At 40.1% G+C, this 24,141-nt stretch overlaps 1 protein-coding gene across 1 annotated transcript; it reads left to right on the top strand.

Moving 5' to 3' along the window:
• Positions 1-8,278: 8,278 nt before the first annotated feature.
• On the top strand, positions 8,279-20,729 carry tmem38b (transmembrane protein 38B). Its single transcript, XM_058617744.1, has 6 exons — positions 8,279-8,734; positions 14,357-14,513; positions 16,913-17,097; positions 17,195-17,282; positions 18,148-18,265; positions 19,880-20,729. Exons 1-6 carry the CDS (start codon positions 8,608-8,610, stop codon positions 20,159-20,161), a joined length of 957 nt encoding a protein of 318 aa, XP_058473727.1. The 5' UTR covers positions 8,279-8,607; the 3' UTR covers positions 20,162-20,729.
• Positions 20,730-24,141: the final 3,412 nt, after the last annotated feature.

The following is a 24,141-nucleotide window of genomic DNA, read 5'->3' as shown; positions in this document are numbered from 1 at the left end:
TTTCACTGAGTGCCAGAGATTTCCAGTTTTCCCACCGTGAGCTGCTGCTGCACACACTGACACACAAAACACTACACTTGCGTTTCCTCACCAGTTAAAAGCAAACAGAGAACTAACAGTGGATCTGGCAGCGTCTCTGGGGGTTTAGCCGCTTCAGTTGAACATTCTGATGATTTAAGAAGGGAGAGGGCAATAAATGTTCCACTTATTTTAAAGCTTTATTATTTTTATTTATTTTTTTAAACGTGAGTTACATTCAAACCACTGTCAGATGAGATCACAGAATGCTGATTAATGCTTTTCAGCGAAATCCTTCCACTTGTGTCCCGTATATTTTAAAATTGATTTCTCTGTATTTACCTCCACCACCCGTGTCTGCCTGTTTATTTGTTTATTTGTCGCCAAGCGAAGCGAAATGCACCAAACGTGGTGGAGGGATGAGCCAAGGGCTGAGGAAGAAGCCATGAAATACAAGTGAGGATTTCACTTCAATAAACATTTTGGCATGTTTCAACATTATTGGAAATAAATAATCTCTGATCAGTCTGATTTGATTTCTAACTGCCTTTGAACCGTTCTCGCATGCAGTTTTTGGATCCTGATGAAACCAGTATTATAGGACTATAGTTCTTTTAAATCAAGACATCAACATAATATGTGTTTATGGTTCATTCAAAATATCTCCAGGGGCTCTGTTATGGGAACAACATAGCGCCACATTCCCAGTCCGCAATGTTGTGGGTCATCTTCTCTGACTCAAGTTTAAAGTTCAACGTGGTCAATACTGGTTTGACCTCTCTATTGAGTTGTTTGTCCACTCTTCCACGTGTCGTCTCGAAAAACATTCCTTTTTTTATTTGTTGCAGTGTGAATCCCTCATTTCGCACACTGAAAGATGAGAAGTCATCGCTATTTTGCCAGTGCTCTATTTTAGTGAAGCACTTTTCTTTTTTCCCTGTAGTCGCCAATTCTTTGTCGACTCTGACTAACATATTTTTTTTTTACAGAATACATTGCCAGAGCCATGTCTTTCACCAGCACGGTGGCGTGGTTTCTCCAGAAACAGACTACACCCAGATTTGGTCATCCTGAAATGATACGGTTAAGCCTGGTAATCGAGAGAAAACACACACATGTGCCTAAGTTTATGAGAGGGAGGAAATTGTTAAGGTTTGTAAAGAGGATGTAGCTCCCCCTTCCAGCCCTCTCCCTCTGGGTCTGTGTGCATACAGTGGTGTTTTTATTTGTTTTAATAGCTGGTGGGGCTCCAACTGAAAAACAGTGGCGCTGGTCCTTGTGTTATCATTATTCTTACGTCACTCAGGTACACTTTTAACACTCCTCGTTTCCTGGTTGTGTGTGGAAACTGTGTTGGCATGTGGAGAAATAGAAATCCTGAAAAAAATGAGGTGTCGCGAACAACTTTTTGGACACAATTTCACCGATGTGGAAAAAAACAGACCTTTACTTTTTTGACCTTCTGCTTGACTTTCTTTAGTGTGTAATCAAAGAGAGGACACTTGGGCAGGAGTCACTGGTGTTTAGGCTAAGCCATCATTTGATATGTACGTAATCAGAGACTAAAACGATCTGTTTATGACATGACTACTAATTTACCGCAATGTGACGCCAGCTACTCGACTCCCTGCATCACTGTGTGGTCAGAATGACACGTGCACACGTTGGCAGCGGATGCCATAGATAAAATACAGGGTAGTGATATGTCTCGGTTGTGCGTGTGTGTGTGTGGTTCAGAGCTTAGAGCACTGTGGATAGGTCTGGAGGGTGACAAGTTTTTCCATCCAGACCCAGAGGCAGCCAATGTCCCACATATGTCCAGTTTCCTGAGGCAGAATACAACAAGCTGACTCATGTACATCTAATGTGCAGCTGACCAAACTGTCCCATGTGTCACAGTTCTGAGTTGTCCAATTCCGTTCAAGCACTTTACAGTTTAAAAAAAAGAAAAAAGAATCTAGAAGTTGACTATCACCTGATGAACTGTATAAAGTAGTTGAGGTGAAAAATGTCAAGTGCCTTTTAATATGAATGATATGAAGCAAATATTAGATGAGCAATTTGGAGTAGATTTGGATCTGTGTTGCTGGGTCTATTCTCAAGTTCCAGTGTTATGGTGGCCTTCTCATACAAATAGGTCAGTCATTTCTTTTTTTTATTGCGCTTCCTCCTCAAAACACAGGAATGCTCTTGTTGGTTTGTCCATTCAGGCTGCTGTAGAAACAATATTTACACTCAGTTTTGGTCTCCACCATCTCCAGATAGAAACGTCCTCCTTTGTAATAACTAAAATGCTCCATTACTGTTTTATTTCCAACCAATTACTGTGGTTTCCATCAGGTGTTTCTTTGTCCCATTTGGTGCCTGACAGTTAGTGAAATGAAAGTTTGTGATGAGCGTGAACCAAAACCACATAGCAAATGAAATGTAAAACCAAAACAGGAGTTGAAGCTAAAAGCTGCCTGGTGCGGGCAATAATCATCTGCAGGTTGGTCACTACAACCTACAGTACCTCTTACTACACAGGCACTGGATCCATTTGATCCAACATGTGCAAAACTATTGATTAGAGCAGTTTTAATGAGAAGCACAACAGACAGAGCTGATCAGTGTCACCATGCCATAAGACCGAGGATCTCCTGCTGGCCTGAAATACAGAATAATAATAATTGACATGAAATTGACATGGCCCCTAAAAGACTCTTCTAATGTACTGTACAGTACAGTACATTATATATGCAGTATACAGTATATTTTGACGTAGAATACATTATTCTCTCCAGCCTGACAAAAGCAAAATTGCACATACACAAAATTGTATACTGATTATCCATGGCGGTGAAATGATTGTCATACTTGTTATATTACCTACTACTCCCTGCAGTTTAAACTAGAGCTGCAACTCACGATTATTTTCATAATCGATTAACCTGTCGATTATTTTCTAGATGAATCGATGAATCGTTTGGTCCATAAAATATCCGAAAACCTTAATAAATGTTGATCGGTGTTCGTCAAACCTGGAAATGATGATGTTCTCAAATGTCTTGTTTTGTCCACAAACCAAAATGATTAACTTTGAATGATTTGTTTGTTATCCAGAGAAATGAAGAAAATACTCACATTTAAGAAGCTTCAACAATCGGATATCTTGTTTTAATCATTGATTATCAAACTAGTTGTCGATGAATTAGTTAATTAATTAATCGATAAGTAATCGATTCATCGATTGATTGTTTCAGCTCTAGTTCAAACCATTCATTCCCTCAGTGATTTTTTCACAACACCCTCCTTTTCACTGTGTCCAAAAAAAGCTGCGTGGTCTGTTCAAATGGACCACGTTCAGCAGACACTCTGCAGTGTTGTCTCTCACACACACACATACAGTATATACATTATGTATCATCAAGCCTTCTGTTCCTGCAGTCAGCCCACAGCAACACAGCCACAGATAATAAGCCTGTGTGATTGGAGTATGTGAAGGGGTTGTTGAAATATTAGTGAGCAAACTAAAAGTCACACACGCAACAGAAGGAGATGTGTGTCAAGACTGTGGTCTATAGTTAAATTATATCTCATATGTTCATGTTTTTGTGCTGTTCAACCAGGTATTGTTCTGCAGCTGAACGTAGCACTGTGGACCAAATCAAATTTCCCAGAGAGGACAATAAATTGATTGGATTTAACGTGCTGTTACTGTCAAAAGAGGTTTAATATTAAACCAATTTGATGTGCAAGAGAGAGAATTACATTCTCCTTGTATGCCATTCCTCAGGACTTGATCTAGATTAAGCGCAGATCAATGATCCTTCCTCTCTGACTGATAATGATCACAGTGGATTGATTTGTTTGGACCCGGACTTCTGATCCTTTTGACCTTGTCCTTTCATATGAACGTGGTGTTGGGGATAGAAACTCCCACTGCTGCAGCAGCAACTTGCCGTTTTCTTGTTGGTGTTTTGTGTTTGTCGCTGTTGCTGTTCCTCTTCTTCTTTTTGGAAGCCGATCGCAACTTGAATTGCTTCAGTGTAAATAAAGTTTTGTGGCAACAAACACAAGCAAAGGTAACAGGTCTAATATAATCGCTCCACTCGTGTTCCCCAAACCACTTGTAACCGTATACGACTCATGTCAATGTCGCTTGACATATTTAGGCTAACCTCAAATATGTCACTGGCTGCTCCGGAGAATTTTGTGGTTACTTTCCGTTTTAGGCAGTGTTGCTGGGGATTTACAGGCGAAGGAATCGCATCTGACTCTGAGTCACCGTGTCTTAAATATACAGTATGCTGATGTAAACACATCTCTTGACCTCAGCTTGGCTTTGAGCGCAGCTATAGAGGCTGTGACACAATCTATAGTGTTGTCAGAAAACCTGTGTATCAAGATTATAAAAAGCTACAGTTAACCTTCAAGTCAACCTCTGTAAATACGTTGGAACAGAGCCTTTATAAACAGCAGGTTTGTCCTGTGGCTTTTTTAATGTGTTTACATGAGGAAAAGGTGTAATAGCCCTTTTCTCTGCGGCCATTAATGAACCATTTTTCCCTTGAGCCTGATGTCTTTATGGGCTAAACGTCACGGCTCAAGTAGAATCACACCCATGAGCAAGTCAAATAAATTGTGGTTACAACAAGGAGACACAGAGAGACGTCTGGACACCATGAAGGTTTTATACACAAGCGAAGAGTTGTGGTGCATTTTATGATACCCATGATACCACCAGTCCCATGACTGTACATTTTCATGTTAGGTGGAGTATTATTTTTTTTCCCCGTGTTCATAAATGAAACACTGGTCAACTTTGTTTAAATCGTGTGGGCTTAGTAAATACTAATTACAGAAGTAAAGCCATTGGAACAGATGTGGCGTTTGACTTCAGCGGCTCCGACCACCTCCTGAAGTGGTCCTCAATGTGTCTCAGGTGTATTTACACCTGTAGTGGTCAGGCAATATCCGAGTTTTCACTCATCTTCTACCAATTTATTCTCCACGTGAGTGCCAATCCTAGCTGACATAGGGCGAAAGGCGGGGTACAACCTGGACAGGTCGCCAGTCCATCACAGGGCCACATAGAGACAAACACTAAGGAAAGGTAAGGAACATTCATGATATCTGACTCCAGATGTGAAGGAAAGGCAGAATTTTAGGTTACATTGCCATTTCAAAATGATAATTGTGGCAATGAAAATAAAGTAATTATAAAACACTGCATTTGTATGTAACTTTTACATAGAAGGAACCATCAAATCTGGCCCTCGTTAAAAAAGGGTGTGTCCACTTTGCGTAATCCCCAAATCTGCATGTTTCTGGACTGTGGGAGGAAACCGGAGAACCCAGAGAAATCCCGCGCCCACAGCGGGAGAACATAGAAACTCCAAGACCCCCGTTCCAACCAGGCCATGAACCCGGGTCTTCTTGCTGCAACGGCAAGAGTGCTAACCACTACACCCACGTGTGGCCCGTAATAACACTTTCCATGTGCCGCAAATTCCTCATTATATCTGAGCACAGAATGTTGTTAATTTAGTTTCATCTTGCGAATAATTATCACTGCATATGAGCCTGACCACCTCCGGCTGCTTGTGGTGGGTGAGTTGATGAGAAAATGCCTGTCCATTCAAGTTTATATTAGTATGAAGTCATTTAATTCAGAGCCCAGAGAGAGAGAGAGAGAGCGAGAGAGTGGTTGAGTTTGATTAATGGGCCTGTATGCTGCATCTTGCTAATGGAATCTGCTCTTTTGCTACACATATACACAACAACATGCCAACGTCTTGTCTGTATTAGAGTATATCCTGCGTTTCGTGTCTAGTTCCGTGTCATGTGATACATTTTCAGGAAGCTTTTATATAATTTTTGGCACGTGATCATCCGAGCAACAGTGTATGACACGTTCATGATTACTCATCCTGTCTTATGTGATCCTTCAAAAGAAGTGGCGTGCGCTTTGTTTTTATATACTATATTGTCCTTTAATGAGCTGATATGATAAAACATATTTATTCTTCTGGTAACAATGGAACAATGAGTAACAGATAGGTATGCTTGTGTCACTTGTTTTCCGCTTCATGCAGCATCTCAGCATCTTTTAACTCATTGTTTGGTTTTGCTGGATCTGCAACATCTCTTTTCACGCTCACCACTTTGATAAGTGTTGTTTGCAGATACAGGAAGCAGCTGTTTTCACACATACTCACAAAAAAACCCCTCTGCAGCAAATGGTGGAGAGACAACAACCTCCGCCTGTAGCTGCTGACAAAAACACTATTCTTATGTTGACCCTTTTAGGCTGAATGGGTAAAAAACCCCAACACATTTGCAATAACAACTTTATGAATATGTCAATAACAATGAATACGTTTAATAGAAAATGATAAAAAGATGAAAAGGTGTGTGAGTGACCTGAAAACACTTTTTCTACACACAAGAATGAACAAAGATCTGTTTTTCCTTCTCCCTGACCTTCACTTGTTTGACATGATCATAACAAACTCTCCTTAACCTTCACCTCAGCATGACTACATAATTAAGGGTGCATGTGAACTGGAGGTGGGGGTGACACACTCGTGACAGGCTCAATTAAAGGAAGATTGCAGTAATTTTTTTTAAATCCTGGTTTCCTGGTGGGCCCCAGATATTTGAGGAACAAGGGGCTGTCCCTGTGCTGTCAGCGTTCTGGACACAGTTTAATCCTGCACTGCTGGCAGAATACTGATGAGAAGTGTGTGTGTGTGTGCGTGCGTGAGTTCAATCACCGAGCCTTGAACCTGGAAGACCTACAGGCCTATTATATATTTATTGCAGGTAGCTGAGTCATATCTTAAAAGCACTCTCTGGATATAATGTACATCATCCAATGACGACACGAGGAGCAATTTAGAAATGGTTTGACAAGCTGATACACATCTGCTGCTCTGCTGGCAACCAACACAAACAAATGACTGGTCTCCACTGGAGTGTCAGTGTCAGTGTTGTGTTTACATCACCAGGTAATCTGTGTCCTCCAGCTATACATCAGTCTGTAGTCATGGCAGCTTTCAAATCACATCACCTTCAATGGGTTTTTCCATCACAGCTGTAACTGGCAGCTGTCAAAGGCCTTGTGCACTTGGATAAATAATCACTAAAGGGTGATTTACCCTTTACATTCACGCCTGTTTTATTTCATCTTTAGTTCATGTTACATTCTGAATTACTTACTTTAGTGACATGAAATTATCTAAGAATATGACATTCCAGTTGCAGTTGATGAGCAGTTAAATATGAGAACCATACTGTGTGAGAAATGTAGGTGAAAGTCAACTGCTGCCATCTAGTGGCCACTTTTCAACATTACATCTTAAATGCTACATAAACACCATACTGCCTTACACCACACATCCTGCAAACATAAAGATATAAAGTTGTATTAACTGAAACACTGTTTATTTATAACATTTAATTTGCAACATTTAATTCTTCATTTCCCACTTCAAGTCAAATGAAGAATACATTTAAAGTAATTTATGATGCACTGTGTTTGTTTGAGTCACATTCTGTTGGATTAAATTTGATCAGGTTTTTTTTTAATTAATTAATTAATTCATTCATTCATTCATTCCTTTTATTGATTTTTTTTTTAATTTTTCAATTCCAATGTCCTCTGTTGTTGTGGGAATGAGACATGTATCTCAGATCCACTGTCTGATGATCAAATGACACATTTTTCTGTATAAAAAGCTGTATTTTTTTGGGTGAAGTGGCCCTTTAAATATGAAGTAAAAAAAAGTATATACATAACTTTTTACCTAAATGATGTAATTTATTTTTTTTGAATACATGAAACATTAAATGGGGTCAAATTTAATAAAATGACAACATGAGGGTTAAAGGTGATGAGTCTCCACCAGGTGTCATCAGAAAACACTAACATTAGCTCAGTGTTGTGCAGTAACGTAATATAGCACAGACTGCCAACAATGTAATGCCATTAAAGTCTAGCAGATTAGAGATTTAGATTAATCTGTACATTGTGAAGTCACAATATGATGACATATGATCATTTTATGACTCGATACCATATATTTCTTACACAATGTTCCTTAAAGCCAGTTTATTGTGTTTATATGGACAAAGTTGTACCTGTTGTACCTGATGTGGCACGAAACAGGCTCAGGCATCAAAGTCACACGCTGTCACGTGATTGGCTCCCTGTGCTCTCGCTCCTCCAATCAGGAGGCGGCTCTGGCTCCTCCCGCCACATCACTACTACAGTATGGCGGAACACAGAGCAGGAATTCCGCGTATGCGCTGGTGACAGCGACTCAACACCGGTGATGACCATCCTCCCGGTTTACAGATCTGTTGCCCTGCGAGAGGCAGCGATACCTGAAGTGAAATAACTCCCCAGCTGTGGGGCAACTGTGTCGCGCGCTGTCTCCACGTCCACTCACACAAACACAGCTGTGTGTTCACCTGACACACGGTGGATGACGCCTAGTGTTAGTCCTGATGTTCTGGGTTGAAAGCTGTGCCTTTCATCGTCGTTAAGATCCACTCTGGGATGAACTAGGTCCGTTTACTGTCGCCGAAGAGCCTTAAAATACGATGATGGATTTGTTCGGGCTCCTGTATTTGGACCAACTGTCCCACGGACTGGCCAACTTGTCCATGTTTCCGTACTTTGACATGGCGCACTACGTCGTGTCAGTCATGTCTCTGAGAGAGCAGCCAGGTAAGCTCACACTTTTTTGGGCCAACAACAGCTCACGTGTAAGTTGCAGACATGCACCTGAACGCCACACAGCCAGTGTGGCGTTCAGAGACGACGTGATGAGTCAAACTCTGTTGTAGTCATGTCAAGTTATACTCTACTTCTACAGTTTGTCTGTAGACTATAATTACGATATTTACATGATATTATCTACAGAACATACACAAACATTAATGCTACTTATTAATAATATTAGAGATGAATAATATTGGAATTTTTGCCGATATGCTGATATATCGGGAGTGCTTGGGCCGATAACTGATACCAATATTATGTTTTAGTCTTTTCGTCTCTTCTGTATTCAAATAAATGTAATATTTTGCCCACTTATGTTACGACAGATGGAGATATAGATTTTCTTCATTGAGAAAATAAATAAATGTAAAAAAAACAATAGTTGTAGAGGGCGACCTATTTAGTGTTTGCCAATATCAATAATACATTTTAAAGCCAATAACATGGCGATAATAATGTGCATCCCTAAATAATATTGATTATCTTGTTTTTAATCTAGGTCCTATGTTGCCAAAAAGTCTAGATTTAGACGTCAAACGCCAACAAGTCAAACTTTTTCAATTCAATTCAAACTTTTACGACACACAATGAATACATACATAAAGCATGATATCGGTGCAGTATATCACACCCGTCGTCCTACTTTTGGTTAGTCCGTGTAGCTTTCACATTGACCCATTAGCCATAATTGATCCATTAGCCATTAGCCACAATCCTATTGCAATACATCACAATATCTGTGTAACTGAAGAAAACTAAATGAGTAACCTTTAGTTTTATTATTTTGTATTATTTGGTGTTGCTGAGTTTATTACTTTAGATCATATAATGTACTGGATTTAGAGCTACCAGAATCAGCCTGTTTGTTTAAATGAATCAATCAGTTGATTGATCAACATACTGTATCAGTCAATAATCCATTTAACAACTTAATCTTTTTGTTATCTTTCAAGCAAATACAGTAGCAACAAAAAAAGTGAATTAAAAGTAATTGGTCACATTTTCTCACATAGGTTAATTTTCTGCCCCATTTTCTGCCCTTTTTTAAGTATTAAGTACATACAGTATGTATAAATATGTATAAACTGAATATATGGCACCTTTTTACAGCAATTGTAGCAACTCTCACAGCAATTAAATCAGTGGGTTTGATTCGACATCACCATTTTTTCTTATGTAATGTGATGTGATGCTTAACAGTGTGAAACTTGCATTGAACATCAGTGACATCATGTGACTGCATACGTTTATTGTATTTTTAAGTTGGAAAACATTCTTAGTGACTATGGATGTATTTTTAGTAATGCTAATATTAATTTTGGTCTTATAATTCATTTCTCTTTTATCTCGTAATTCTCTGAGGCCTTTGGATTCGTATGAAAGGACGTGTAAAAAAAACTTTACAGTTAAACATTGTCTGTGTTACTTTCTATCTTAGTCTGGGTCGCTTCGATGTCATGGCAACGATTCGGCGCCATGGCAACCCTTTGTGTCGCTTTGATGTGTCGGTGCGCCACGCACGCGATGCTGAGCCCAAAATGCTCGGCTGGCGATTAGAATAAAAACAACATGGTTAGCATGAATTTACACGTGCGCTGATCTCAAATTTCGTTTTATTCCTATATTTCCACAAAAAAACAACACTGGTGTTCACAGTATTAAGCATGTAGGAGTGACCTGGACCATGACCTGATCTACACTATTTATTAAATCAACACACTGTATCTCTCACAGCTCACTGTATCTGCTCAGACCAAAGGCCGGAATGGAGTCAATGCTAAGTTGTGGCTCCAGGGACAGGTGGACTCTAAACACACACGCACGCACACACATATAGTCAGTCCATTGTAGTCCCGCTGTACAGTCTATTTTCGAACTTGCCTTGTGAAGCATCCGAGCCGCGCTGACCTTTTAACCCTTTGTCCTCTACTTCATCGTATCTGTAGCTGAAAGATACACGGGGAGTAGAGATATGGATGGCCCGTGTCAGAGGTTTCGCAAACACAACATCAAATGTGCATATTTCCCCCCTGTGTGTTTGTGCATATGGTGACAGAGACAGAGAGATATTCACCACCAGGGAGTGAATCATGTGCACAGTATCAGGTTCATATGGTCACGTGTTTGTCTCTGCACGCTTTGTGCTCATTGTAGTTCCCCATACTTTGTTTACTGAGTGTAGATTAACACAAAAAAGTGTATCAAGATAAAAGCAAAAGAAGTGTTTAAACATGGAGATCATTTGAAAAGGAATAATACTTTCATTACAGCACATTAACAACATAGTAATCCCTTCAAGTCAACATGGAGGTAGTATTATGGATATACCACCTGATATGTAATGTAATTTCCATCTTTACCACAGTATTACTTCCCTATTATAAAACTATTATCATATTGTTATGGTACTGTAATGTCATATGTCACTAAAAATGAGTTCAATGCAGCTGGAATAAAGGTCTAGACAAAAAAAAACAACAACATCATGCTGTCAGCTCCACTTATTCCCCAAAAAGGAAAGGAATGTAGTGACACATTCAGCCCTCCTTTCTTTTGTCTTTCCGGTGTTAATGTCTCCTTCCTGCGCTGCAGTGCGTCTAATCTGGGTCCTCAGTGTTGGAGCTACACGTGTCACTACAAATCTGAAGAATACATTGTTATTGCAAAGGTGTCACCATCATTTTACTGTGGAGTTATTTCAAGTGCAGGAAGCAGGGCGAGAAGCGGTGGTGATTTGTCAGTGGTCCTCTCTTGAAAGCCAAAACTAACCGAAGACAAGACACTTTTATTTCTCACCCAGCTCTGCTCGTCGTGGCTCTGCAGAGAGAAGAAGCGAGGGCCGAGGAGGAATCGTGAAGTTGTAATGAAACTGAAAAAGGAAAATGAGTAAAGATCAGCTTGCGAGGAAGTGCGGGCTGAGATAATTTAGTCAGAGCAATGATGCTGGTTAAAGGGAGGAAATTATAGGCATGCAGTACAAGAGAATGTGAGTGTTGTTGAGTTTCAGGCAGATGTTTAATAATGCATTTTGTGCGATACTTAAATTTAATTGATTTGACCGGTAATCTCCTTCATTTGTGTGCAGTAAGTAAATAAAGTCACACACAGTATACACTAAAATAACATTATTTGGCTTTTTCGTCGATGATACAGAAGATAATATTTATATGCGCTTTAGCAATAGAGGGAAAGAAACAACACACAAAAAAGGAAGAGAAAGTACTATCAACACAGACTGGCATATTACACCTGTGCTGTCAGATTTGACTTGTAAATGTATTTCCTTGAAATGGAAAGCCCGGATTAAGAATCTGGTTTGTCAAGTTTGTTGTTAGTTTATCATTCAGTGCAATCCGAGTGTAATTAATGTGTTCTGTCTTAGGTCAATTGTGCATCTCTAATGCAGATGTGTGCAAATAAACTTTAAGATTTACTTACTTGCTTTCGTAAGTAAATCTCGTAACACTTATTGCGCACTATTCTCCACCTCAAAACATAATTTGCCCTGCTTTCATAGCTGCTGCTTGTGCAGGATGGGGCTCAGACACTGACTGCTGCAGTGCTTTTGCACCAAAGCTGATGACAAAGCAACACTGTTTACAGTGCAAGCAAAGCACTGCACATGTGAACTGTAAATAAAAGGTAAAACCCAAAGCGCTAATGCTTTGGTTTTATGTAGGCTTTCACAGGGGGAAATAGGCTGTGTGTTATTCAGTGAGTACACTTCTCAACTTGCTCTTCCCATATTGATGTTTTGGCTGCTTCACACGTCCTCACCATTTTTTGTTTCGTCAGCCTCCCTGTGCACATGAAGAAAAAACTGCCTGGTTGTGTCACCGCTTTTCTCTATATTGAAATATTGAAAGAGTTAAAAAAGTGAAAAAGCCTCATTATTGCTGCAGTTCACGTTCATGAATGTTACACAATATACAACCAATGCTGGGAGCAAAGGTGAAATTCTGACTTTTATCCACTTATTTTAATAGTTTGACTCTAAAATGGGTCATGAATTAATGAACCGTGAATCAAATGAATCACTTTAGCTCCAACAGGCTTAGGGCATAAATCACTAGACAACAGTACCTGTAGTTTGATTAGATCACAAGCTCCACCTTGACTTAGTTCAAAGGTAAAGTGCTGCTTAAGGATCCATTGGGTCACATGAAACCCTGTATTTCAGCAGCCGTATTTAGAAACCTCAAAACAACAATTCATAGCTGTAAACAGTCTTTTTTGGTAAATGTTGCAGTGACTTGGATTCCGATTCTTTGAAAACTCAGTGGGAAGTTACGTGTAAATCATACGGACTGAACCCATGAGTCTGCAGAGGACACAAACCCAAAGCTATAAATCTCCCTACAAGAGTCTATAATCTGCCTGTAATCTCCAGATTACCAGTAGGGTCCTATGTCCAGCTACATAGACTACACAGACAAAGAGTTAACTGTGTCATCTTAAGTGAAACAAATATGTGTAGCAGCATTTATCTGGGTCAAGTATAAGAATTAAACCTGTGTCACAGCTTGCACTAAATAATTCTTTCACGGGGGGTGTGGGGGGAACTGCTCTTGTCACACAGTTATTGTGTAAATGTTGTGTTCTTTTCAGCAGGGTGTGGACACAGAGGGCGTATCAAGCAGCTGATAGGTATCTGCAGCGCTGTAACTGTAAAAGTTGGTGCGTCTGCTGTGCACTTTGAGCTGTAGACCCACAGGCAAATAATGGAGCTGTGCTCGACACTCCTTCCTCTCGTCTCCGTCCCCGTGTCGGTTGACTCTGAGCAGGTTAATGTTTATACAGTGCCAGGGAGTGGGGGGGGGGTTGTATTTCATATCTACCCACTGTGTCAACTCCACTGTCTGCTGCTCCTGCTGCTGCTGCTGTCGCTGTCGCCCTTTTACTTTGATTGCAGTCTGCAGCAATACTGCACTTTTTTTTTTACATCATTGTAGTAGCGGGATTTGTTGTAATATAACTAAGAATCACATTGTATTACTCATTCTGTCTGTAAAACTGTAAAACACTTTGTCACAGATATATCACTAAACGAGCCACTTCCACACGCCTAAAGACAAATGTGGTAATGTGTAGAACATGTGATGCTGAGGCATTTGAAGCCCGAGTAGTTAACGAGTAGTTAAATATAAACAGTAAGTGTAATAAGGACTGAACACTGAGTGAAGTGTACTATGGCTGCTGCAACAATATTACATTACATGTCATTTAGCAGACGCTTTTATCCAAAGCGACTTACAATAAGTGAATAAATATACCAATATTATAACATTAGATCAGAACGTCTTTAACAATCTTAAAAAATAGAAAAAAATAAACGCATGTTCTTTGATTTCAGCTCATTAAATGTGAATATTTTCTTTATATTATATATTTGGTTGATGGACAGAATAAATTTGGGCCATTTTCTGACATTTTGTGGACCAAACAAGAAAATAATCAACAGATTAACAGATAGTGAAGGGAATTATAAGTGACAGTCTTATATTATTTGTGAGAAATAAAGAATCAGTAAATATTTTGACAGGTTTATGTCTGCATGTTTTTGTGCAGGAGCTCTCGAGGTGTCCAGAGTCAGTCCAGTGGCCTGCTGGTTCAGCTCCATGCTCTTCTGTTTTGGTGGAGCTGTATTGTCGGGGATCATGATGGCAGAGCCGCCTGTAGCGCCTTTGTCCAACAGCACCGGCATTCTGCTGGCTTCAATCATCTGGTAAATACCCAAGAAATGAAAAATGTATAGTCTAGAAGGAAAAGGATGTAGAGTATGATTGGATCAGTAGATTAGAGACCCTCACAGACACATGACACTGTGGTTTTCATGGTGCCTCCCTACAGCTTAATGCCAAATAATGAAGCTCTCTCATTGAGGAAATGTAGAACAAATTTTCTGTGAAGGGAGCATGACATGCAGGAGACATGAATGAATGAATGAATAGATGAGACAAGAGGGGTTATTGTAGAGCCTTCATCTATAAATAGGAAGCCTTTGGTGCCCTCAGCTGGTGGCAGATACAGTTGCACTCTGTAAAAAACAAAACACTTCCCTCTGCTGGAGAATTGAGGTACCTCACCTCACAGAGACCATGCATGTGATACACTAGTTAAAAAAATAAATAAAGGGAACATATAATCAAAACAGTCTTTGTTTTTCTGTGTGACTTTTGAATCAAACCCTCAATGGTCATATTATTTTGTTGTCAAAGCATTTCAACAGTTTATGTCACGTAAAGATTTTCAGCTGAAATAGTTTGTTCATGAAGTTTATATATGTATATATATATGTATATATACACACATATGTATATGTATATATGTGTGTGTATATATATATATATATATATATACAAGTATGTATATATATAGAAAAAACATACTAAAGGCTGGAGAGTGATGGTCTGAAAGACAGCACAGAGGCTCCAGTCATAGCCTCACAGGAGCAGGCCCTAAGCACATGCTCAGTGGACGCTGGGGTCCACCACACTAGGCTGTGCAAAGATGCTCCTCAGACAGTGGAGCACATCACTGCAGGGTGTAAGATGCTGGCTGGGAAGGCTTACGTGGAAAACCATATCCAAGATGGAAAGATGCCTATAAAGGTGGTTGGGAATTACAAAGCTTCCAGATCCAGACGGATAAAGCTGCTGGTGGCTAATCAACCACACATGGAAGTGGACAGTGGTGATAGATGTGACGGCAACATGTGGAAGAAGGAACACCAGAAGCTCAAAATACCAAGTGTTGAAAGCGCAGCTAGAGTGGGGAGTGAGGCACCCAGTGGTGATGGGAGTACTAGCAATGGTTCTGCACAGAACCACATTAGGCCTTAGACCAGTACCTCTCAAACAGTGGGGCGGGTCCACCTGGGGGGGTCGTGGGAGGCAGGGCGGGTCAACTCATACAGTGGTTTATATATACAGATTAATAAATAATTATTATCAGGTTCTCAATAGTATACTAATTCAGTGGGTGGCGTGAAAACATTTCTGTCCTCTAGGGGGGCATGACAGAAAATCTTATCTTTTTTACTTTTATTTTTTGTAATTTTCTTACTATTGTATTGTATTGTATTTTTTTTATTTTTATTTTTATTTTTATTTTTAATTTTTATTCTTATTTTAATTTTATTTTATTCTATTCTCATGTCTTAACTGAGCTGTTGTGAATGTGTGTTTCCCCCTTGGGGGAGGAATAAAGTTCAATTCAATTCAATCTCAATCAAAATAATTGAGAACCACCATGAGATTTGCTGTTTAGCAGTGCTTTAATGACCATAGAGTATTATTATTTCTCAATCACTTTATTGGAACACATCCAGACGATATGGCAAATCTGTATGCAGTTTAAACAAAAACATAATGTTTTTTTTTTTCCAGAATTAGTGGTCAGTCAGTCAGTCATCATCTACCGCTTTATCCTCTGCTAGAGGGTCGCGGGGGGTGCTGTGCCAATCTCAGCTACATCGGGCGATAGGCGGGGTACACCCTGGACAGTTCGCCAGTCCATCGCAGGGCCACACACAGATAGAGACAAACAACCATTCACTCTCACACTCACTCCTATGGTCAATTTGGAGTGTCCAATTTACCTATCCCCACATTGCATGGTTTTTGGACTGTGGGAGGAAGCCGGAGTACCCGGAGAGAACCCATGCACACACGGGGAGAACATGCAAACTCCATGCAGAAAGGCCCTTGTTCCAACCGGGGCTCGAACCCGGGTCTTCTCGCTGCAAGGCGAGAGTGCTAACCACTACACCACCGTGTGGCCCAGAATTAGTGGTGTGATTTCTAAATTTGCCTGTTAAATGACAGACAATCAAAGGTGTTGTAGGATTGAGATAAATGTCACAGATATGTAGAAGTTAGTAGTTAGTTAGATTGTAAAGTCATTGAATATTGGTATTACTATCATGCAACATAACTTGGTAAATAATCCATACTGATCCTCCATCATATCCTTTAAACTGTTGCTTGTTTGAAATGTGCTCTTGTCATTATATTTAACCCTGACAGTATCCTGATGAAATGATCCAGAATGATCCTGAATCCTGTTTAAAAAATAGCGTAAAGAATAGAGTTAATAGAGCGACGTGTGTCTGTGTCTCCACAGGTACCTGGTGTTTTACTGTCCCATGGACCTGGCGTACTGCTGTGTGGCCCTGCCGCCTCTCAGGCTGGTGCTGTCAGGGATGAAGGAAGTGACCAGGACGTGGAAGGTTCTCACTGGTGTCACGATGGCTCAGAGCAAATATAAGGACAGCCTGCTTGTCATGATTGCCATCGGCTGGGCTAGAGGTCAGAAGGGACCGGTGTGCCTGTGTCACATTTCAGCTTTTAAGGAGTAAAGTATTATAATTATGTTGACCGTGTGTCTCTTTCCCCCTCACGCCAGGTGCTGGAGGTGGTCTGATCAGTAATTTTGAGCAGCTTGTTCGAGGTGTTTGGAAACCGGAGACAAATGAGCTCCTCAAAATGTCGTAGTAAGTTTTCTTAAGGATTCTTCTGATATTTTATCAGCACTTTACATTCTTGTGTTATAAGAGTGTATTTGTAGCGCATGCATAAGTAGGTTGGTGTAAAATCACTTTTAATATAAATGTTGTTTGGGGTTTTTTTTGGCCTTAGAATAAACCCTTTAGATTTTTGGATAGAGTTTTGTAGTTTTACATGAGTGTTGGTAAAAGGTGGCCTCCGTCTTTTTCTAGAGTGCGTGTTTTGAAACAGAAGCTTATAATGCGAGTGCAAACAAAGAAAAATGACATTCTAAAAATGCCCAAACCACCACACTTACCGGACGTGCTTGGGAAAGGGAGGAGTGAGCCAAGGTGTCCTCCTTTGGTACAATCTGCAGTCTCACCACTAGATGTCATTATTTTTTATACTCTGGACCTTTCAAAGAAAAGCCACAGTTTGGGGATGCAACTTAATCTCTATTTTTTACTAGTGTTGTTTTGAATAATATCTAATGTGCTTGATTTGTTTGTGCTGGACTACATATTAATGTGACTGAGAAAAGTATAGACTCGGAAACATATAGAGACTAAATCAATAAATCGAGATGAAAGAAAAGTGTTTTATCGTAAATAATACAAACAAAACAAAGCTAAATAAATATAACCAAGATTAATAGGCACAGGAACGTAAAGTAAACACAACTTCATCTTCTCACTTACTCATAGTGAGACATGTGTCTCCATGTCTCACTACCTGCTCTCACTCCTTATATATATATATCGATTACGGTACAGAAACTTCTCTGTGTGTGGCGTAAAAGAAGCGTCACATCCCATTAAATATAAATATAGTTAGTAATATCTTCAAATCTCTCACTGCGTGTTTGTCAAGCCCCACCAAGATCTCCCTGATAGGGGCGGTGCTTTTCGCTCTGCAGCAGACCCACTACCTGCCCGTGCAGAAGCACCACCTGATGCTCATCTACACCATCTTCATCGTCGTCAACAAGGTCAGTGTGGTTGTTGTCTGTCTTTGCAGCTCATACATGATGCCACTCGCTCTTTGCTTCTCAGTCCATGCAACAATGCTTTCACTCATGATTTGGTGCTGTGGCTTCCTCCATGTCTTCCAAATGACCTTCCCTCCTTTTTCTTTTTTTTTTTTTTTTTAACTTTTAGCTGTGGTGACTCACATTAGTTGAGTATTACCCATAGGGCTACAGCGTTTGCATCATTTTCATCAGCTTGCATCATCCTCCTCTTCTCATCTCTGGGAAACTTGTGCTCTTGACTGAGACACAGATAAATCTACCATGTTTCCTTTCAACTCTCATTCTGTTTGCTCCCTTTACCTCTGATCTGTCAAATTAACGCAGCGCCATTTCATCAGATTCGGAATGTGTGTCCAACCTGATATTTGTTATTATTTTGTGTTCCCCATGATGCTGGGACTCAATCCCTAATTCAAAGTGAATAATTATATATTATTTAGTTTCTGCTTTTGGTAACATTTTATATTAAGGAGCACATATTCGCCATTAACTAGGTGCTTACTAACATGCCTAAGTAGCCCATTATTAGTCATGATTAAGCTCGTATTAACACCTTATCCTACATAATCTTATTCTAGCTCTATTACGACATGAATTAAGATTTTTCCAGATTAAGGTGTTAGTACGTGCTTAATAATGACTAATAAAGGGCTGGTATGCTACTTATATGCATGTTAGTAAGCGCCTAATTAATAATGAATATGTGTTCCTTAATCTGAAGTGTTACCCTGCTTTAATAATATGTCTAAACTGGACAGCACACATGATGCAGCAACGTGAAATGGAGAAATAAATACTTAAGTAAGTGGTATAAATTGATCATTAGTGCAGACTTGACGTCATTATGTGGAAAAAATATAAATTACGGTCACTTTTACGGTTGTTTCTGTCAACTAAGATAAAAACTGCATTTGCCATTTTCTTCCCGAAACTGCAATACGGCCTATTGCACAAACATTTGTTAAAGCCAAAACGTGTGTCAAAATATCATTTTAGATGAATTACTGCCTTGAACTGTACACATGTTATTCCACAGACTGAGGGAGACGTCTTTGTTTTCTCGCAGGTCTGCACAAATATCACACAGTAATGATTTTAAATGTGTTTTTTTTTTAATGAAAATGAGAAGAGTGATGTAAAAAAACTACCATGCCATAATCGCAATTAGATATTTATTCAAAAATCCTTCAGCCACGGTGCCTTTAGTGTGTCTGTTTGTCATATGTGAAGTGTTAATATTATGAACACACAAAGCAGATGTGGCCAAAGAGCCAGATTCTATTTGCTGCTGGTGAGGTTTGTTTCTTTTGGTGCATTTTCCACTTAATTCTGTGTTTAGCGCACCAACTCCTGGAGGAAATATTTGGCTCTGTAGCTGCCAGTTGCTTCACTGTTATTGCGCTTTGCCTGTTGTGTATTTCTCGTGCTTTTTTGCTAAAGCTTAAGGAAAAAAAACATATATTTGTTTTGTTTTTCTATTGCACTTCGTCCAGAACAGGGGAAGAAAAAACATTGGGTCAATGAAATGAAACAAGCAAACAAACACTAAAATAACTCTGTTTTTTTTTTCAGTCGAGGATGATGCTGACGCGGTCGTCCGCCTCGCCATTTGCAGCCATCGAGTCGGCCATCTACAAGACCCTCTTCGCCGGCCGCTCCCCGTACGCTGCCCTCACTGACAATGTACAGAACACATGCAGCACGTCCACCAGTGCCAAAGCCAAAGAGTCCAGTGGGAATGGAGCGGCGGGCACACACACACCAGGTTGTCCTGTCAAGACAGAAAGTGAATCACTTAAAGCCAAAGAGGAATCAGACAACGCAGAGACGCCAAACTGCAAAAAGACCAATTAGTCAGCGTCTGCCCTGTAGCTTCATTTCACCTCTATGCAGGGACGTGGAGTCATTTCTGATTCAGATTATTCACATGACGACTTTGTCTTCTGTCTATCATACAGAAACAAAGATATTTTGTATTCCATCATCGCTTATTATTATTATTATTATTATTAATAATATTGTTATAATGATTTGATTTTCAGGAATCGGAATTCAAGCCTTCTGTTGAAGAAGTGACCCTGTACCTTATTCTGGGATAATCACCCCCATCCTTAAAGTACTGCAGTATTTATGCTGTTGGATGTGAACATCATGAAACCCGTGGGCTGATTGCACACTGGCAGTACACCGTGTAGCTTAATTTTTAATATATATATATTTATAATGAGAACCAGTTTCTTATGATTTTATTTCGGGTTTTGGGAACAGAACAGTGCTGTGCACCTGCTGATCTATGAATGTCTCTATCTCTATATTTCTTTCTACATATATTTATATATAATATATATCCTGCTTCTATGTAAATGCTTTATTTCCTACTTTGAGACATTTTTAAAAGAGATTATATTCTACGACAATCAGATGTTATATTCTATTTATACTGAACACTTGCACTCTTGAACGTAAGAATGTTTAAAAAAAAAGAAAAAGGAAGACAACTTCCTGCTGTGTTTCTCTTGCGAATGCGTCGAATTACGTTCAAAAGCACGACAATAAACAAGTTTGAATGCCTTATAAAATGTTTGCTTATGATATCAAGCCTCCGACGTCATCAGATCATCCGTCATATTTAAATGTATATCCAAACATTACTTCTACACAGTATCCTGTGGCAAAGAGTGACTGAATATTTGCTGCTTCTGAGCTGAGAGAAAGTAGCACAGTGTCCAGGATTAACCTCCTTCATAGGCTGAAAGATTGCATCAGGGTAACATCAGCACCTGATTGATACCGCACCCTCTTTAAAAAGCTGCTGGAGAGATATCCCTCCAATCCCCTCTGTTCTCGTCTATGTAAGCTCAGATGGTGAATGCCTCCACTGTGAATAGGAATTAAGAAAGAGGGAGAGATGTTCAGAGATGATCAAAAGTGGCGTTTCGGGCTTGAGATGACTTACCTGCCTTTTATTATCCTCAAAGTTCTCAGGTTTCACACGCGTGCATGTCAATCAGAGGCGTGTTCGCCGCAACGTTGCCTCGAGTTGGTCTGCATTGATGTTGCTGGCTCTAACGTTGAGTTGCGTGTGACCTGGAAAACGGAAAGACACATTAACAAGCAGCTGTTTTCCTCACACGGCCTCCTGTGACAAGTCTGAACTTGGAGGTTCCCAGACAGTTTCACTTAATGAGGTCCAGACCTGTGTGACCCTCACTACAATTACACACTGAGGGCCCCCCTCCCACCCCAAACACCCCCACCCCCACCCCCGCTGCTTCACCTGCCCAACAACTCATCTACTCAGCCTCTTTTTTATCCTCACACTTCTGTTAGTTTCCTTGTTGTCAGGTGCAGAAAACAAATCCTTAGGTGTGCACACAGGTTGACTTGTATATTCAGATATACTGACGATAATCCATCGCACGCACACCTTCCTGTATACGTGACTCTGCACCCACAGGAGTGTCATAGATATAGCAAGGATTTGGCAAACTGTGGGTCAAAATGATCCAAGTTTCCTGTTTCCAAGTCACCACACACTCAGACTAGGACACCACATTGACTTCCGTTCATTTGGACAACCTAACCAAGTTAATGCCGAACCCTAACCGTAACTACAATTCACGTCTTAATTATAACTTTGACCAGAACTTATGAAGTTATAGGTTCGGCCCCATTAGGACCAGGTTTTGGCTCACATAAGGACTACTGGTCCTGAAGAAAGGCAGTGTTTTCATCAGAAGAAGTATTACACGGGTATTGAAAAACAAAAAGATGAGAAGATGATAATAATAATAATGAGAAAATAGTACAGGCTAAGTGTAGACCAAACAAAACAATGAAAAAGAAGAAACAACAACAACATCATACATAAAAATTGAAAATAAATAAATCTCAACTAACACTATGCCAGAGTTCAAGTCTCCAGAGTACATTGTGTGTAGTAAGTTTCCCCAGTTTTAAAAGTGACAAACCCTCGTGACCCATTTCTCAGAATATAAATCCGTAAGTAACACATTTACATTCATTTTACTACATTTGTTTTTATTTTAAATCTTTAAATCTTCCACAAACCATCTGACCCTCTCTCTCTCTCTGAGAATGACTTGTTGTTGTTGTTGTTGTTATGTCACACAATAGTTCTCACTATTACATTTCTTTGATTTCCTTTATTTGAATGTTTTCTAAAAACTATAGAGCGCCTTACTTTGTTTCGCTTTATTTGTTATAGCACTTTGTTTCATCCTCATCCAAAAAAGATCCAGTTTACTTCAGGGCGAGTGCCATAAAAAGAATATTGTGTGATAGAACAACACACCACTGGTATTACTGCATGGACTATACATACAGTATATATACTGTTATATGTCCCCTGCTCAACAGCGGTGCAGGACAGGTGACTGCCACTTGGTGGCGTGAGGAGATGTCATCTGTGATGATGGCTTGATGCGTGGGAACTGACAGGCTGGCCAGCAGCTGCAGACAAGAAGAGATGGGGACAGGAGGGGACCCTCTGTGCAGAGCCAATGGCTGCTGCCTGCATGTGTGCGCTCTGGTTTAGCTGTGCTTGTGAGGACCGAATATAGCCCGTGCACCACTCTTGTGGGGACATTTAGAGTCATTTTGGACCTGGGAGCTATATCTAAGGTTGTTGCTTCGAGATAAACGTCCTGAGCAGCTTCAAGATTTAGATATGTTGCCTCGTTGTAGTCTTAATTTTTGCAATAATGGCGATAATCAAAAGGGGGGTTAAAAAGTAGAGAGAAGCCGTCAGCTTGCGTGTGGATATGTGTGTGCTTTTGTGTACTGATGTGACACAGAATGGCAACAAAGGCTGTGTCTATCAAAAGGCACAAAGAACTCTGGCACACCACACACACACACACACACACACGCGTGGTTGTACTGTAGTCTTAGTGAGGACACTCATGGACATAATGCTTTCCCCAACCTCTCACCCTACCCTATACAGCCTATATTCGAACCCTAATCCTGAAACCAGGTCTTAAGCCATAAACAGCCCTTTTAAAGGTGTCCTCACAAAGATACAAATACACACCCTCTTCTTATTGCTCATGAATCACGTCTGTGGATTGTTGGAAATTGTTGTCACCATTATCCCGTTCAAAACCAAAATGTATTTTTGGCTGCCGCTGTGGGTTGTTGTGTAACTCCTTTCGTTGTGTCACCGACATGTTTGCCTGAACTCGGCTCAGATCTTCTGGCTTGTGGCCGTGCACCTGCTCCATCTCAGCAGTGTCTCCGTGTGATGTCACGTGCTGGACGTTATTTATTTTTTACGTAATCTCAAGTGAGACCATGTGCACAGATTATCCTTATGTCCACCGTGGATTGTAGCGTAATGTGTTTTCATGAGTGCTTCATAACAGCAACATATTCACTTATTTTTTTTAACTGATGACTACTGAGGATACTTGTGAGTGTTTGGAAATGATCAAAGTGAGTGAGAGAATTCAAAGTTTTGGGGCTGATGATGCAATCAAACTCATTATCTGCTGGAGTGAGATGAAAGTAAGGAGAGAGCTGATGGGGAACACACAGAGGAAAAGCCTCTGTCGTGATGGTTAGGAGAGGAAAAAAACAAGACGGGAGTATTAAAAATACTGTGGCCGTGAGTCAGGAGTCACATCGTGTCAGAGGTTATGGTGCTGTATTCAGGACATGTATTCAGGGGGCTGATGTCTACCACCAAAAAAAAAGCAGCTACAGTAATATGACATGTTATCTTATCATGCCGAATTTTAATTTAGAAACTCGCTAAACACGAAATGAGTTCATGGGGCGGATCAAATGTCATTTTATATGGCAAAATAAAG

Source organism: Solea solea, chromosome 19 (genome assembly GCF_958295425.1).
Source record: "Solea solea chromosome 19, fSolSol10.1, whole genome shotgun sequence".
Taxonomy (NCBI): domain Eukaryota; kingdom Metazoa; phylum Chordata; class Actinopteri; order Pleuronectiformes; family Soleidae; genus Solea; species Solea solea.
The sequence above is the reverse complement of the archived record's forward strand: the minus strand, read 5'-3'. Positions and strand labels throughout refer to the sequence as shown.

Bases quoted from the DNA above. Each gene is read 5' to 3' on its own strand.
- tmem38b (XM_058617744.1), top strand. From the start codon at position 8,608: ATGATGGATTTGTTCGGGCTCCTGTATTTGGACCAACTGTCCCACGGA. The intron at 8,735-14,356 runs GTAAGCTCACAC...GTTTTTGTGCAG, and splicing joins GTCTCTGAGAGAGCAGCCAG to GAGCTCTCGAGGTGTCCAGA. The intron at 17,098-17,194 runs GTCAGAAGGGAC...CCCTCACGCCAG, and splicing joins TGCCATCGGCTGGGCTAGAG to GTGCTGGAGGTGGTCTGATC.